Source organism: Anopheles coustani, chromosome X (assembly GCF_943734705.1).
Source record: "Anopheles coustani chromosome X, idAnoCousDA_361_x.2, whole genome shotgun sequence".
Lineage (NCBI taxonomy): Eukaryota > Metazoa > Arthropoda > Insecta > Diptera > Culicidae > Anopheles > Anopheles coustani.
The window spans coordinates 2,023,856-2,040,064 of record NC_071290.1 but is presented as its reverse complement, the minus strand read 5'-3'; the positions used below and the strand labels follow the sequence as shown (position 1 = coordinate 2,040,064).

The window sequence follows — 16,209 nt, the reverse complement described above, 5'->3', positions numbered from 1 at the left end:
CATCATTTTAGCAGCATTTTCAATTCCGTTTGTTTACGTTTTCGTTGACAGCATAAAGCAATTGACAGCTCCTTTCGGATGCGGTACAAACATGCAAAGTTTCTCACCCCTTGCACGCAAGCTATGCTTTTGAAAGCATAATTATGCTATGGCTAGCGCCCACTAGGTGGCGTCACGACTGGATGAACTGTTTCCGTTTCCGTTATTTTAAAAAAGCAACCAGTAATCGATCGGCTTTTGGCCGATCTATTTTATTAAGGATAAATTTTGGTTTGCGTGTGTACAACTATCCTTCCATATATTAACAAATGTTTACAGCATCCGACCTCGTGGTACCTATTTTTTTATACCGTATATACCACCCACGTTCATTGAGTAACGATCCCACCGACACTGCTCGTCGGTGCTCTTACGATGTGATATTCTGCGTGCAGCTTTCGCTGGGGCGCTTTAGTTTTCGTCCTGTGAGCATTCCAGTAGGCATAGCTGACCGCGAGTAGAATGACGACGGCGCCCAGCGCACACCCAGCAAGTGCTATCTGACGACCGGCATCGAGCAGATGCAGCATTTTCTTCAGACTCTGCGTATTAGCGTCGCCCAATCGATAGTAGCGTATAAACCGATACAGGGGTATGTACAGCTCGGGTGCATCCTGGAAGAGTCCGATGTGTGCATTGGGTGTGAGGAACGTGTGGTACTTGAGGCTCGTTTGCGATTCAAGCAGCATCCCTGTCGTGGGCTCAACTATGAGGTACATCCCCGCATCACCCCCTTGCACCTCTGAGCGAACGTTATGTTGCGTGTCATCTCTGTACACTGGAAGCCCTACGCATTCGTTCGAGGCTAACGTGCTGTAGCCACGCAAACTGTAGTCCGCCTTGATGCACTGGTCGGTACGGTTAAACGGTTCGATCGCTTTGGCCACAAACCGATGGCCCAAAATACCATTCACCAGTTGCTCTCCGTCGTAATCAAGCGTTAATCGTAGGCACAACTCCGGCAGGACGATAGGAAACGATTGCCTGCGATCGAACCGTGAGGGAAACATTTCACCCGTGTATCCATCGAAATGCTCGCAAGGTGAGTCCTTGATAGTACCTTCGTTCCATAACCGAACTATCCCGTAAGGGGCACGATCGTCGACGCCCGTACCCAAGCTGTACCTTGCGCTAGCTTTCCTTGTAATGTTGTACGTCAGGAAGTAAGCCAACCGGTCGACATCACACAGTCCCGGATGCTGGTAACGAGCGCAAAGTAGCTTCCGTGCCTGATCCCACAGTGGACCCCGATAGCCGGCAAACAGCAGCTGCCCCACTGGTCGGGTCGTCTCGATGGTCTGATTGAGGTCATGCAGCATGAAAGACAGTTCTCGCTGTACGAAGTAATCCAGGTTCGCGGACAGAAACGATATCAGCAGGGCGGCCAGGTTGACGTTGGTAATGTTTGTTTGCTGCAATTTACCACCAGAGATGTCTACCAGGCTACGGCGGAAGTACGTTCGTTTGCGGTACGACAGCGTGCCATTGCCAGCGTGATGCTTGACATCCACTGGCTCGCTGTGTTCTGTAAAGATAAAAAAATGATGGAGAAACCCATCCAAGCGCCGATAGGATCAATTAAACGTCATCTCAGATGATATGAATATCAGGTTTTTCTAATGACAAGATCGCTTTTAATTATGACGATCCAATTTAATGGTTTCTCAGTAGAAAAACAAAACTAATTATAACGATTGAATGTAGCGATGCCACCACCATTCTAACACAATTTACCAATCAGGTTAATAACAATGTTCGTCGATACAACGAATGATTAGTCTGGATGATTTACATGGTTTCCCAGTCTAGTCTTTTTACAAAGTTCAGAAGCTTTTTTATGAGTAGTTTTGGCTTTGACCAGTTCGTTCGTTCTTACCATCAAAGGTGAAGGGACCAAGCTCATCAAAGCGAGGCAGCATCGTACCCGGTTGCTGGAGATAGCTGGCAGCGTTCGTCCAGTTGTACATGTAGAATCGCCATACGGGTTGCACTCGTGGACGACGCCATTCTTTGTAAGCCTTTGCACCGGGATTTAACGACTTTTCCTAGAACAAAAAAGCACAAAATGCAAATACAGACCGTGATCACTTGATATTTTTTCGCTACTAACGGATCGAACGTAGTAAGCGATTAACGTCATTTCTGCGATGAAACCTCATCCCAAAGCCCCCAGCAAAAGCCGCAAAGCGAGGGTTCAACTGAAAAGTGTCTAATTACACCCACTTGCCGATCACAAATATTCATTTCGCTCTTTGCTCGATCCACATTAAAAATTCAATTTATTACACTAAAGACCCCGTGTGTGCATCACTTCCAGCACAAGTTGAAGCGCCGCGAACGAATGGGATGAACCTTGTGACGCACGTTGGTGTGCAGGCCCATCGTAAAAGTCTATTCAAACCGGAATGCTCACCGGCAACAATAGGGAGTTTTGAATATAAATCCTGTTCGTTGCGTTAATCGGATCAAAACCCGCACAGTGGTTCGTCCTTGAGGACCGTAGTGTATTTGAAAATACTTTAATTTTCTAATGCCAAACTAAAGGCTTACCTCGGTCACAAGGATGTCGAATATATCACGCCAAGCAAGGTAAAAGATCGCTCCAGTCGCGGCAATACCCAAACCTAGCCCAACCACTAAATACCACTTGCAGCATCGCATCATTGCCGCATGCCTTTCCTTACAAAAAGGGGCTTTCTCTGTTTCACTATCACTAGAGCCACTGGTTTGTTAGTTCGTTAAACTGCTGCAATTGAATGTTGGCCTGAACTGTGGAGCAGGAACAGGTGTAGTGCAGGAAAATGACACCAAGTCGAGACGAGCCACACGTCTGTATGCGGCTGTCCAAGCTGCGAGGCTTTAACGGACTGAGCCCGCGAAGTTGCTCGGGCCTTCTAACACCGCCGTGATTAACCATGACAAGCGCGATGAATTGCACGAGAAGCGATGATTGCTAGCAAGTGTCGTGTGTTGGTGGTTTGTCGCTCGATAGTATGGAAGCGTTGACGGTGGCTGGGTTCCATTACCGTGTAAATAAATGTGCATCATAAGCTAAAGTTTAGCGCCAGCTTAAATATGTGTGTTACAATAAGGAATCTTAGATGAAAATCGCCTCGGTTCCTTTCGGTTCCATTCATCTCATCTAGTCAACGCGTTGCATAAGACGGAAGGGGCCTTGATCTACCGACCAGTCGATGTCGCCGCTGGAGAGTATGTCAACGCTTAGGCTCTTGAATGGCGTTCCACTTCACCCCCTTGGGTGCGCAACGCCGACGACGATCCTGTAGACCTTGTAACCGTTCTCGAGGTGGGCGGGTTTCCCACCCTACTGGGTTCATTCATGAAACCTCCGTTACACCGGTCAATCACTGGTGTTTTCACTTACCACGCGCTCGTTGACTTACGTTGCTTGGATTGATGATGATTCTTGTCGGCGATGCAAACCCGATTTGATCTTACGTTGATATAGAAACACCGTTGCGCGTTCTTACCATGGACTAAGTTTTCTTAAACCAAGGGTAACTTCACCGCAAGCAAACTGAACAGAAAGAAAGTAAAATAATCTGTAGAGAAAAAAATTCACTCAAAACACGGTATTTAACTTTATTCAGCTTTTATCGACTATAAGTAAGGAAAGATAAAAATGAAATGAAAATGATGGTCCAAAGTCTCTGCAACGACCGAATTGCCTGCTTCTCTTTGTGCGCAGCAAACGGTCTCGTTACAACAGCTTAAATGTTGTTAGCCATCGATTAAGATTTATTGGATCTGATACAGAGTACGCACCGTTTGAACCGCCGTATCTACTCTAACTTGTTCACGAGGATGAGATGCACTAGTCTATTCGAGAGGTTCGCGTGCACCTTCAATATAAGCAAGGAACTGCGAGGAGAGTCCCGCAGCCTCTGCGGCTGATCCATCCTGCTACCTCCTGTTTTTGGCTCCGTTTTCTAACCCGCAAACTCACTGGTCATAAGAATCGTTCGCACGAAATGCTAATGCGTTGTTCAGTGTACCGTTTATGCTTCTGTACTAAATAACGTTAGTAAATAGATTGTCATGATAATTGTTAATAATACTAACTACTATGTTATATCTTAAGAAAGCTAAATTTCTTCTCGACAGTTGCAATAGTCAAGAGAGCTCCGATGGAAATGTTATAGTTGGAGCCACACGTCCTCGGCCTGAATTGAACCGGTGCCGAACTCCCCGTTGCAGTTAGAACATATCTACACACCATTAATGGCAACACTGGTAGGTTCCGAATGTACCGGAAATTCAATACAGCACCCAAGAGTGCCGTGGCGTCGTCTGTTGCGTATCTCATTCGCCATTTCGCTGGCACATTCTGGCACATACTGATCGAGGACCACATCGTTCCGTTTCAACATTTCAAATTACCATAAAGCTAAGTCTAGGCCCTACTCTGTCCTACCAAGAGACCAACGAAGAGGAAAGCTATTTCGCGAGCTTGCGAGGGTGTAGCGAACAGTGGTTCGTATCTGGAAGTACCAACAGTTGCGCAATAAAGTTCCAGTAAACACAAGTTTCTCCTTTTTACAGACGCTTTGGATTGGTTAAATTATGTAAAAGATTAACTAATTATATTTTGTTTTGTTGCTCACCTCATCGGGTGGTCTTCTATCGCTATTTGTAATCTTTAGTTTCGAAAATCATACAGACGTGCACAATGGCCCAAAACCATTGCTTTCCTACTGTTGCGGTACTAGCCTAGCAGTCATATAATATCACCTTGTATCTTTTTCTTCCGTGCGCACAACCTAATCGCAACAAGGTGCCTTCTACCCTAGTCATGTGTACCTCTTGAACGCACCTCGTGCACCAGCGAGGAGGTTTCCTACGTTTCGCTTCAGCTCTGTTGCTTCCACTCGTCCTGATCTGTAATACTACTGCATATTTCGACTACCACGTCCTCGCCGGCCATTGGCAAGGCTACCTCCGTTCCCCTGCGCACGGCGATGTGATGGAGACCGTCCAGCACCGGGCCGACAACCATCTGGCGGTCCAAGCTACCCATCGTCGACACCCCGGCCTGTCCGACGTAGCGGTCCGGGAAGAGCCGTGCCATGTTGATGGACACTGGAAGCAGCGGGTCGAGACTGGAGCAGGCGTCAACAGGTGTGCGTAACGGCGACGGAGCACTCTCCTGTAGTTGACGTGCCAGTGCGGCCTGGCAACGCTTGTCGGTGATGGGAATCTCGTAGCCATTGTCGGTGGGCGGCACCAGTATCGGTAGCTTCTCCTGACCGACCGGTGAGCTCTGCTGTGGCAGTTGCGCGAGCTGATGGCTGTGCTGTCCCTCATTGCTGTCCTCGTACAGTAGCTCCAAGTATTTCGGGCCTCCTATGCTGGCGGCCGCTCCACTGCTACCACTGCTCGACGTTGGTGGCGTTCCTAGCAGGGCCGGATCACACTCACCCTGCTGCCTGTAGCGTAGCGTACCTACGGGAGGACAATGCGCGTGAAACGGTGTTCATCAAGTGGCAATGATGATGAATCATGTGTCAATTTCAGCGGTCGTTTACAAGGTAGATTAGTGAGGAAGTGAGGAATGATCAGCTGGCACGCTTAATGCCTCCTACTCTTGCTCAGGCGTAGCATGCCAAGTCAAACGCTTTAAGCTGTTAGAAAGCAAAACAAGTCATAAGCAAAAGTTCAGTCCAGCGAGATGTGTGCTGATAAGCGGGAAACGCAACCGGCTACCGATGTGGAAAGGGAATGAGGCGGGGAAACTGTATGTGTGCAAAGTCTATCTACCTGCCGGAAACGCATTTTGGCCAGGTTCTGAGACCAAGTAACCCGGATTGGATACGGCCTCTGTAACGAAATGGATGAAGTTGCTTGATTGCGTGCAGTGCTTGAGGTGCAATACAGATGCGTCCGTGCAATCTGCTGCCAACGGTGGAGCTCGTGCGAAACCCACTCGCTTACCTTGCTGCAGCTTCGCGGGAAACGGAGCGATGATCTGCGTGTCCTCGCTGGTGTTTTCGCGCAGCGCCTTCAGCACCTCCAGGCAGTAGCGGAACGTGGGTCGTTGCTCCGGCGAGAATCTCCAGCAGTATTTCATCAACTCGTACCTGTTTGTAAGAAGAAAGAGAATTAATTGGTTCTTACACTGACAGACTCCACAGTCCCCCGTCCCCTATGCTCACATTTCGTTCGGGCACACTTTTGGCCGATCAAGATGGCCGCCTTCGCGGACGTGATGGAGTACCTCGACATTGTTCTTCGCCTGGTACGGCTGCTCGCCAAGCGTCATGATTTCCCACAGGAGCACACCGAACGCCCAGATGTCCGACTGGGAGGTGAACACACCGTCGACCAGGCTCTCCGGCGACATCCAGCGTACGGGTAACAGTCCTTCACCTTCCTTGCGGTAGTAGTCGTTTTTGTAAATATCCCGAGCCAACCCGAAATCGCCAATCTTGACGACGCGATCGCGCGGATCCACCGAAGACACCAGGCAGTTGCGGCAGGCCAGGTCTCGGTGTACGAAATGCATCTCCTCCAGGTAGCGACAGCCGGACGCAACGTCCTGGCACATCGAGATCAGATCGAGCATGGTAAGTCGTGCCGCCTGGCCCGGTGCGGAGCGGCTGCGGCGCAGGTAGCTCAACAGATCGCCGCCCTGCATCAGCTCCATCACGATCATCAGCTCGTCGCCGTCGATGCATACGCCCAGTAGGCGCGTGATGTGCTTATGCTTGAAGTTGCTCATCAGCTGCGCCTCCTGCAGGAACTCTTGCTTTTCGTGCTCCTTTGCTCCCTTTTTGAGCGTCTGCGGAAACAAGGAACATCATGTTAAGAACAACCTGACCCGACGTAGTAGCTCTCGCCCGGGCTGCCCTTACATACCTTTATGGCCACCCGAGTCTCAATTTCACCATCGACACCCTTCACGAGACCCTCGTTCACCTCGCCGAATGCACCGCTTCCCAACAGCGGACCCACCTCGATGGAGATCTACGGATAGCGGAATGCCGAATGCATCGTAGGTGTTAGTACATTGCGCCGCTTAGCCTAGCCTGATACCTTACCTGATCTCTACGGATATGCGGCAGCAGTGCCATCTCGGAGTCGGGCACCGACCCGGAGCTGTAGAGAATGTTGGTGCTGTGGATAAAGTTTCCGCGCCGCGGTAGCTCCCGCAGAATGGCCAGCTCGACGTCCGGCAGCCGGGATCCTCCGGCCGGTTCAGTGGGAAAGTTTTTCCTCTTCTCTGCCTGACGCATGCCTGCAAAAGGAAAATCGTCTTGTGCTGAACGAATTCGCATGCCGCGATTGTACGCTGATAGATACTTACAGAAAATCATTACTGTGAACACGATTACTACGACAGTGACGAGTGCGGTGATGAACGCCACCACATACGCGATCGCCCTTTCGCTGCTCAGCTCCTCACCGATCGGGCGACTCACCTCGCTGTACGGTCCCCAGCCGAAGGAGTTGCGAGCCCGCACGCGGAACAGATTATTATGAATGGCGTGCCGCTCCGGAATGATCCAGTAGGTATCCGTACCGTTGTACACCTGGCTCCAGTGTTCGTCCACGAACTCGGGCTCGGATGCGGTGGCCGTCACATTCGCGATGCCGTTTGCGTCCACCCCATTGACACTAGCATCGCCCGCACTGTTGTCGGCATCGTCGTCTTGCGGTCCCAGCTCCGGGTCGGGGTCCACCTCCACCGAGCGCACCGCACGCTTCGTGTGGCGCACCAGCGCTTCCAGTCCGTACTCCTCGATCGACGCACCGTTGTCTTTGGCCGGCGTCCAGTTCACCTTGTACACGTCCTGGCGCAGCTGCGTCACCAGCGGACGACCCGGTGTGCCCGGTTTGTCGGCGAGCGTCTCGAAGCCGAACTGCTTCGCCTCCCGAGGCCACATGTACGGTACATCCCGGTCCGGATAGTAGATGAGTATCGAGAACCGATAGAGCGTTTTCGGCAGCAGTTCGTTCAGCTCGTGCGTGTATCGATCGTGCGGCTTCTCATGCGTGGATTCTGTACGTGTGGTATGCACATCTGTATGCGAATCGTACATCATCAGCCAGTTGTTGGTTCCTACCGGGGCGTACTGCAGCTTGTATCTGTGAAAAAAATAAAAAAAACATATACGAACGGGTTAAAAACATATCATAGCCAAACCATCCCCAACCACCGTTACCATACCTGTGAGCGTTCACCGGTGGCTCCCAGTGTATCCGCATGCCAGTGGAATTGATTGACAGTAGCTCGATGTCGCCCGGCTCGGCGAATGTTCGTATCTCAACTGCTTCACTGTCACTGAAAGCGTTGCTGGTAGAGTACGCCCGTATGCCGATGCTGTACGTCTGATCCGGTTGCAGTCTGGTCAGGTTCATCGACAGTATATCGTCGATCTCGGTGAACTCTACATCGTGGGAGGAGACAAAGTCGAGGTTAAGGTACAATCTAAGGCGCACCGTACTCATTGACCACTCACCTATCACACGCTGCTGCTGCCGGTTCTTGCGCCCACTGGTTTCCGTCTCCCAGTAGATCTCGTACCACACGCGATCGTTGTTCTTCTGCCTCGGCGGCCGCCAGCTAACAATCGCCTCCGAGGGGCTGATGGATAGGGCGCGCATATTTTCCGGCTTCGACGGTGCCCCGGCGGCGGTCGAAAAGATGGTCGACATTGCCGTCGGCTCCTGATCGGGCGCATCGATCTGGAACCCCATGGTTCCGTTGAGCGCGGCGGTGTAGTAGTTCAGCAGTGTCACCCAGAAGACGTACTTCGTGAACGGTCGCAGCCCGCCGATGGTGGCGCGCTGGATGTAGGATTCCGTGACGTGCAGCTCGTTGTCCTGGCCCGGCGTCGACGAGAGCGTACGGTACTGGATGCGGTAGCGAATGCCCGGCGGTCGCATCCTGCAGTTCGCGTGTGTTTCGGGAGCCGGAAGCAGCAAGGTTAGCGAGTTTTCGGTGGCCTGATGCAACGACGGTCGGTACTGCACGCCGTGCACGGCCGGAACCAGGCAGCTCGCCCGCGGATACGGCTGATGCTGCACGGGAAGGAGCGCACCGGCATCCTCAACCTGCGGCCACTGCCAGTCACTGTCGGCATGGTCAACCGTGGTGCGGTTTTCGTACTGCCGTGCCTGCATCTGTACCGTGCCATTGGCGATCCAGTACAGAAAACTCGCATCCTGCGTCACTGCCTGGCGGCCATCGCTGTCGAAAATCTCCCCATACTGGTCGCAAACTGCACGGGCTTGCTCGGTAGCATCGTCGCTAGCGGAACAGTTAAAGTACATCACCTCTCCCACCGGCTGGTAGATCGGATCGAGTGACAGAATGTAACCGGTGCGAGACTCCCGCGATGCGGCCAGCAGCGTTCGATGCTCGGGGAACGCCTGGAGGATGTCGATCTGCGGCGGATCGGCTGGCAGCACGATCGGCCTCAGCGTGCCCGGTTCGGTACCACCGTTTTCGAAGCGATTCAGATCGAAGACGTGCAGTGTGCCGTTGCTCCCGAGGGTCGGTGGCTGCACGCGCATGTACACCGTCCGTGCGATCCAGTCGACCGTGAGCGCTGTCACCTTGCCCTGCGACGGTGGGATCTGCATCAGCTTTCGCTTCCCATCGACATCGTCGTTGATGAACAGCTCACCGTTGACGTTTACCCACAGCAGCTTGCGCTCGTGCCGCAGTTCGGCCAACAGGGTGGCGGGGATCGCCGTGCTCACGACGGCACTGCTCGTGCCGCGATCCAGATCGAACAGAAGGATCTGATCGAGCGTCGCCACGTACAGAAGGGGTAGCGTCTGGCCGGGTTCGCTCAGGCTGACCCAACGGACCGCGCTCGGGTCACCCTCGTGGTCGACATTGCAAACGCGCACCTGCAGGAAGTAGGTGGTGTTTGGATGCACCCGACCGGGCAGTCGTAGCTCCGCACGCCCTCCTACGCTGGTGATGCGTTCGCCATCCAGTAGTACGCTCTTCGCGGTGGTCGCGTTGTACCCGGTCCAGCAGTCGACCCGGTAGGCGACGATCGGTCCATTCGGTTCGAGCGGCGGCGACCAGCGGAACACGATGCTCGCGGACAGCTCGTACGAGTCCTCCCGGTAGCGATAGTGAACGAAGGCACGCGAATCGACGGGCACGGAAGGCTTGCCGGCCGGCGTATGCCGCTGCGTGGTCGCGAAACCCGACGACCGCCAGTAGGTGAACGCGTGCAGCGTAATGTCGATGGCGGTGTACGGCGCAATCGTCTCGTGCTCCGGACCGTCGCCGTACACGAAGTACGGCACCGTGAGCTCCTGCACGATGTCTCGCGCGTCCGGCAGCTTGAGGATGAGCTTGTAGAACACGCTGGTGTAGTTGACGTTCTGCACCGGCGCCCAGCTGATGTTGAACCGACGCCAGTCGCCCGTCACCCGTATCGTGCTGCTGTCCACCGTCGCCGGCAGCACGTTGAAGCCGGTGTGTCCGCGCTGTCCCGCCCGCTGCACAAGATCCACCTCGCCGGCATCGATGAGGGCGAAGGCGCGCGTCCCATTCAGCTGGCGGCTGCGAATGTAGGCCAGATTTTCGCCCCGCACGTCCCCAATCACCACCTGGCTCTCCTTGAGCCACAGCAAGCGGTCGCTGAAGTGCAGCAGCGGACCTTGCGGCGTTTGGTCCGTCAACACGCGGGACTCCGGCTGCAGCGGGGCGCGGGTAGGAACGGCGGTCGTCACCGGCACCCCTTCAGCCAGCAGACTGCGAGCGCTCTGCCGGAGCGTCTCCGTGCCGGCCAGCGGTGCCCAGTACAGGTGCGAGTGGGAGTAGCTGCGCACGATCCAGAACACCTTCTGCCCGTCGACGTCCAGCGTCATGCCGACGATCTGCTTGCCGGTGAAGAGGCTGGCGCTGAAATACTGCACCCGGTTCTTGCCGTTCAGCCGGAACGCCTCCAGGATGAGCCCGGAGGAGCAGTAGATGAATCCGCGTTGCGCATCGAACCGCAGCTCGCGCACGTTCATCACGCTGTGGATCGGCTCGTGCTGCTCCCCGTGCAGCCCCGCCCGCACTATCATCTGCTGCGCCGGGTTGGAGAAGTAGAGCCGCTCCCCGATCGGGTCGATAGTGACGCACTCGACGGATTCCAGCTCGCGGAACTTCACCCAACCGCCGACACCGGCCGGTGCGGCCCGGTACAGCCGCAGCGTGGAGTTGCTGACCACGTACAGCGTGTCGTTGTACCAGGCGAGGTTGGTGACGGTCGACCCATCCAGCTCGGCCGACCGGCCGATCATGGTGGACACGTTCTCGCCGATCACATCCGAGCGCATGATGCCGTCGGCGCTGGCCCACACCAGATGGCGCTGCTGTTTGGTGCGCAGCGTTCGCACGTGGAACTCGCGGCTCCAGGGCCCGAGACCGGCGACGGTGAAGGCGGTGGCCCGTATCACATACACCCGGTTCGGCTGGAGCCGGTCGTCGATGTCGCTCGCGTAGCTGGTTCCGTTTGCTTCGGCCGTGTGGATTACCGTGCCCCGCACCTCATCCGTCACCTCCAGGCGGTAGCGCCATCCCTGCCACGCACCCTTGCCCATGATCCCCAGCAGGTACGGCACGTCCCAGGAGATCTTGATCTTGTCCGGCGATACCAGCGCCTGCACGTTGCGCGGCGGATTGACCGGTATCGGTATCGGTTGCTCCGACGTCAGGTTAACGCTGATGCTGAAGTACGTGTTGTTCGACGCAATCGGAAAGGCGTTGTGATAGTAGCTGTTGTGTACCTTGTGGTAGTCCTCGGCGAACACCTCCGTGCCGTTGGTCCAGTAGAACAGCCCGTTGGCGAGCGCCAGCGACTTCACCTTCTCGAACCGTGGTTGCTGCGTGTTGTTGCGGATGTTTTCCACCTGCTTGCCGTCCAGCGACACCGACAGCACCGTGTTGAGGCTCTGGTCGGCGATCAGCACGCGGAAGTTGGTATGGTCGATGGCGAACGCGCCAAAGTTCTGGCCCGGCACCATCTGGTGTGGCTTGATCTCGTGCTTCACACCGTTCGAGATGTCCCCTAGGTCGAGCCGGAACAGCCCCGAATCGGCCCGGCTGCCACCAACCACCCAGAACAGATAGCCGTTGAACGGGTCCACCTCGAAGTAGTCCGGACCGCGCTGCAGGCCCGCTATGGCCACCGTCAGATGCCCGCCATCGAAGTCGCAGTGCGATATCTGCCACAGCATCGTGTTCCGTACCTGGCCCAAAATGTACAGGTGATCGTTCAGCCAGTCCACGGACAGCAGCGTCGGGCGAAAGTTGTTGCCCGCGCTAGGGGTGAGGATAGCGACGCGATCCTGCTCGGCGTCGGGCCTCGACGGCACCCGGTAGACGTAGCCCGCCTCATCCGAGATGAAGATAAGCCCCCGCCGGATATGGGTGGCCGTGCCGAGGATCTTCTGCTTCGGGCTGCTGTAGAAACTGGTCGGCGCGTCGGTGAACATATTATAGCTCTGCGTCAGAATCGACCGCTCCGCGCCAAGTATCAACGTTGGGAGGAAATTCTCCTCCAGACCCTTCGGCTTCACGGGCGTGGTAACGTGCGTGATCGATGCCGGTCCCTCTCCCTCCGGGTTGCGCATTGCAACCGACACCGAGTAGTTGCGTTCCGGGTCGAGCTTCTCAAAGATGTAGTACCGCGTAGTGCTGGATTCGGTAATATCCTGTTGTTATGTAACAGAGCGAAATAGGTATAAACAGGGGAAGTTTGTTCTGCGGTGGACATGCACACTGAACACGGAAAACCAACTCTAACATAACGTGCAACACTAGAACACATAGAAGAAGATGCGTTAGTTTGACAGTGTGAAGGGTTAGTGCAACATAGGCAACAGTGCATTTCTCCAGCATCCTAGTAAATCGACGGAGCTGTTCAGCAAGAGCGCAAAGCAAGAGAGACAGAGTGGGCGAACTATGCGTGACCGAAAGACAGGAAGTGTCACTGCATAGTCGTGTGCAGCCTGCACCGAGTTTCGGTAAAACTAGAGACAAAACAACACAGAAACCTTGATCGCACTGTAGCCAATCGGATGGAGTTCTTTGATTTGAAGCACATATGACAGTACGGGCCCATTCGGAAATGGTCCCGGTTCCCATGAGATAGATATGCGTGAGTGATCTACCGCTACCGCTCGTACAATCTTTGGCTTCGATGTCGGCACACCTGAGGGCAGCGTGCTGATGATGACGCTCTGCTCCGACGTTAGCACCTGGTCGTGCTTGGGCGACAGCAGCAGCGCTACGCGAAACTGTGTGAGAGGGTAGGGCCGTAGAGAAAAGAGGAATGTTTAGCAGGAAGACACGCAGCACCACCTGGAATAAGCCAAACCTACGCGATACTTGGTGTACGGCTGCAGGTTGTCGACGCGCACGGTGGAGTTTTCGCCCATACTCTGATTGCGGCAGTACTTCCAATCGCCAGCGACCTCCTCGTAGCGCCACTGCACCAGATAGCTGCGTGGCCCGTGGTTCCGGTGCAGCGACACGTCCAGCAACCGCTCCGGCACTTCCCACTCGAGCGAGAGCGCCGTTGCGGTGAGACTGTCGGCCACTAGAGCCGGTGCCTGCGGCGTTCCTATCTCCGCCTTCAGCCATCGGAAGTACTGGTTCAGCCCATCGTTGCAGCCCATTATGCAGGACCACTCGCGTGCCTCTAGGATATCCTGGTTGGTAATGTTCTGTGTGGTAAACACATACGTAGTCGAATTCATCAGATTGAGCTTCTACTGCGTTAGTTACTATTAGCCAGGTAGGGGTACTTACACATGCATTCTGGCAACTGGACTCCAGCGCAAGTCTCCAATGTTGACATCCGATGGTGCACTGGAACGAGACGCGGGAGCGAAAGGTAAAACACTAGCTTCTAAATGGGTGATCATCATACTGCCTCATAACATATTTGGTATAGCGACATCAATCCCGCGCACTGCACGGGGAAGATAAAAAAAAAACCCCCGAATGGGCAAACCTTTGCCACTAAATCATCCTCTAACGTTAATAGATTTAATGGTCTCCTCTGATTACTGCCTATTTGGAGTTTCCAGTCTGTCTGCCGAGGCAGTGCTTGGGCAGACCGGGACGAAGGCAGACGGAACGCTTGCCAAACACACCATGCAACCATGCGGTGTAACCCCAGCTGGACGCAGCACCGAGCGCATCCTATCTCTCTCAATCTCTCACTGGGAGATACGACCGAGCTCGTACCGCGGCCGGCTTAATTAAACCCGGAAAGCGGGGGCGGATATCATGTGGCCTCCATGGCAGGGGCCTATAGCGTTTTATGTTCAGCGTGCTCTGCCACAATTCTGATTTGAAGCCCAACGGAGGCACGGGGCAGGATCGCCCCGTTGAAATAACCCACACGGGAGCGGCTATAAATAAGGAGGAGCGGTCGCTTATCTTTCCTGCGCTTCAATCGCAACGCGGGAAAATCAACCAGCAGGGTTGTCGCACTGATGGACAGTCCAGCAGTCTCCGCATCGAACTTGGGTTCGCTGACAGTTTCTGTCCCTGAAACAACCCACCAAGAGGATCGTCTTCATGCAGGAACTCCCGATGAACCAGTTCAAATCCTCTTTGTTGATCTGTAAACGTTAGGGTCAAGCGTCGGTGCACTAGCGTGTACGCGATAAAGCCTACTTGTTATATGCTCCGATGAACATGGGACAAAATTAAGGTGCGTAGCCAGCATCGGCCGCTGTTAAGCTGCGCTGGTGTTAAAGGACGGCACTATAAACGGTCAATAAACGTTGTACGAAGGTTACGACAGCCGAGAGGTCGGCACAAATACGGCTCATAAAATCGGAATAACAAAAAAAAGCTCGCACTGCGACGATAGAGTGTACTAATCAATCGCAGGAAGTAGGCATGGCCGATGCACACACTGGTTGCGTATAGACAACATAGGCATAGACAACGGTTGAGAGTAAGCTGTAGCGTAAGAAGAATAAGTAAGCGTGCGAAAAGAACAATCGCTTGCAAAATGACCTCGACACGCTACGATCGGAGAAATCATCGACTTGTCATCTGTCAGGTTGACGGTTCGTTATCAACAGCATGATGCCGCAACCTGGATCGGGCCGGCGAAAGGTTTGCGCTCAGCCCGAACAGTGCGTCGATGGTGCTTTCTCCGCCGACATCGCGTTGATAGGCCGGTCAGCGTCTCCGGGAGGTAAATAAAATCATTCTTCAGTAGGATTAATGCACACTCCATACACTGAGAGTGTAGAGGCATCAAACGGTGGTTGTAATCGCCGAAGCAAGGACCTTCCGAATGTAGTTAGTCAGCATCCCAATCAGTTAGCACGCGCATATCTTCCGCAACGTTAGCGTTGCTAATCCACCGTCGCAACAGACGCGTCGATCTCTGACAGATCGACCACATGTTTGAATTGAGCTGTACAACTCGCTGCTTCCCTCCTCCCATCAAATTGTTCTTCTTTACCGCTCCATATAAGCACACTGCACCGATGCCAAAAAGGGCCAAAACTTCGAAACCTTTTGGCCGCGTGCATGTTAGCACATTTGTCGCCTGCCTTTTTTGTTACCGTTGTGTGGCGTCCAAAAAAAAACTAAAACAAAAACACCAAGATGCTGTGAGAACTAAGCGGAGTGGAAGAAAAAAATAAACAAACATGAGAATACGCGTACAACGCTAAGGCTAAGAACATCACACAGACGGCGTCATAAACTGCGCGCGGAAATTTGATCGAGATAACTCCGTATCGCTTCCGAACGATCATGACAAATGCCCGACGCCGGGGAGCTGGATGGATTGATAAGTGCATGGCACCTGCCGCAGGCCGATGGTGGTAGCTCTTCTACATGAAAGTTTTCACATAAACAAGAGACCACGTCAAGAAACTAAATGCGTAGGTTTCATTACACTGCTAAGATATCAATTCAAACTATTTTACTCTGGTTCTATCCGAATTTTATGCTGCCGAACTGTCAAAGTATACGTCAAACGATAATATCATTGAAAGTTGTCATGATGAAAAAATCAATGGAGAGATAGATCGCACGCATTCTAGCGACGTAGCAATCCGGTGCTAGCGGCCTAGCCGGGTTTCGCGGCATTAGTCAGCCTCTAAGCCGCGCTGGCCAGCAGCTTCGGTTCCCCCAACACGTGGTGTGTATAGTAC

The 16,209-nt window shown here is 53.7% G+C and overlaps 2 protein-coding genes across 2 annotated transcripts in view; both read right to left on the bottom strand.

Moving 5' to 3' along the window:
• Positions 1 to 169: 169 nt before the first annotated feature.
• Positions 170 to 2,813, bottom strand: LOC131269481 (protein peste-like). Its single transcript, XM_058271856.1, has 3 exons — positions 2,590 to 2,813; positions 1,916 to 2,084; positions 170 to 1,564 (listed from the first exon to the last, which is right to left on the bottom strand). The coding sequence occupies exons 1-3, from the start codon at positions 2,701 to 2,703 to the stop codon at positions 369 to 371; spliced, it is 1,479 nt and encodes a 492-aa protein (XP_058127839.1). The 5' UTR covers positions 2,704 to 2,813; the 3' UTR covers positions 170 to 368.
• Positions 2,814 to 4,909: 2,096 nt separating this feature from the next.
• The window catches only part of LOC131268813 (protein sevenless), a 29,820-nt gene continuing 18,520 nt past the window's right edge, over positions 4,910 to 16,209 (bottom strand). The window contains exons 3-15 of the mRNA XM_058271093.1: positions 13,829 to 13,888; positions 13,399 to 13,743; positions 13,072 to 13,314; positions 10,812 to 12,729; positions 8,520 to 10,766; positions 8,228 to 8,447; positions 7,364 to 8,145; positions 7,098 to 7,294; positions 6,916 to 7,023; positions 6,213 to 6,838; positions 5,992 to 6,137; positions 5,818 to 5,877; positions 4,910 to 5,502 (exon numbers count right to left, since the gene is read on the bottom strand). Coding sequence (XP_058127076.1) covers positions 4,910 to 5,502; positions 5,818 to 5,877; positions 5,992 to 6,137; positions 6,213 to 6,838; positions 6,916 to 7,023; positions 7,098 to 7,294; positions 7,364 to 8,145; positions 8,228 to 8,447; positions 8,520 to 10,766; positions 10,812 to 12,729; positions 13,072 to 13,314; positions 13,399 to 13,743; positions 13,829 to 13,888 — 7,545 coding nt within the window. The remainder of the gene's footprint in view (positions 5,503 to 5,817; positions 5,878 to 5,991; positions 6,138 to 6,212; positions 6,839 to 6,915; positions 7,024 to 7,097; positions 7,295 to 7,363; positions 8,146 to 8,227; positions 8,448 to 8,519; positions 10,767 to 10,811; positions 12,730 to 13,071; positions 13,315 to 13,398; positions 13,744 to 13,828; positions 13,889 to 16,209) is intronic.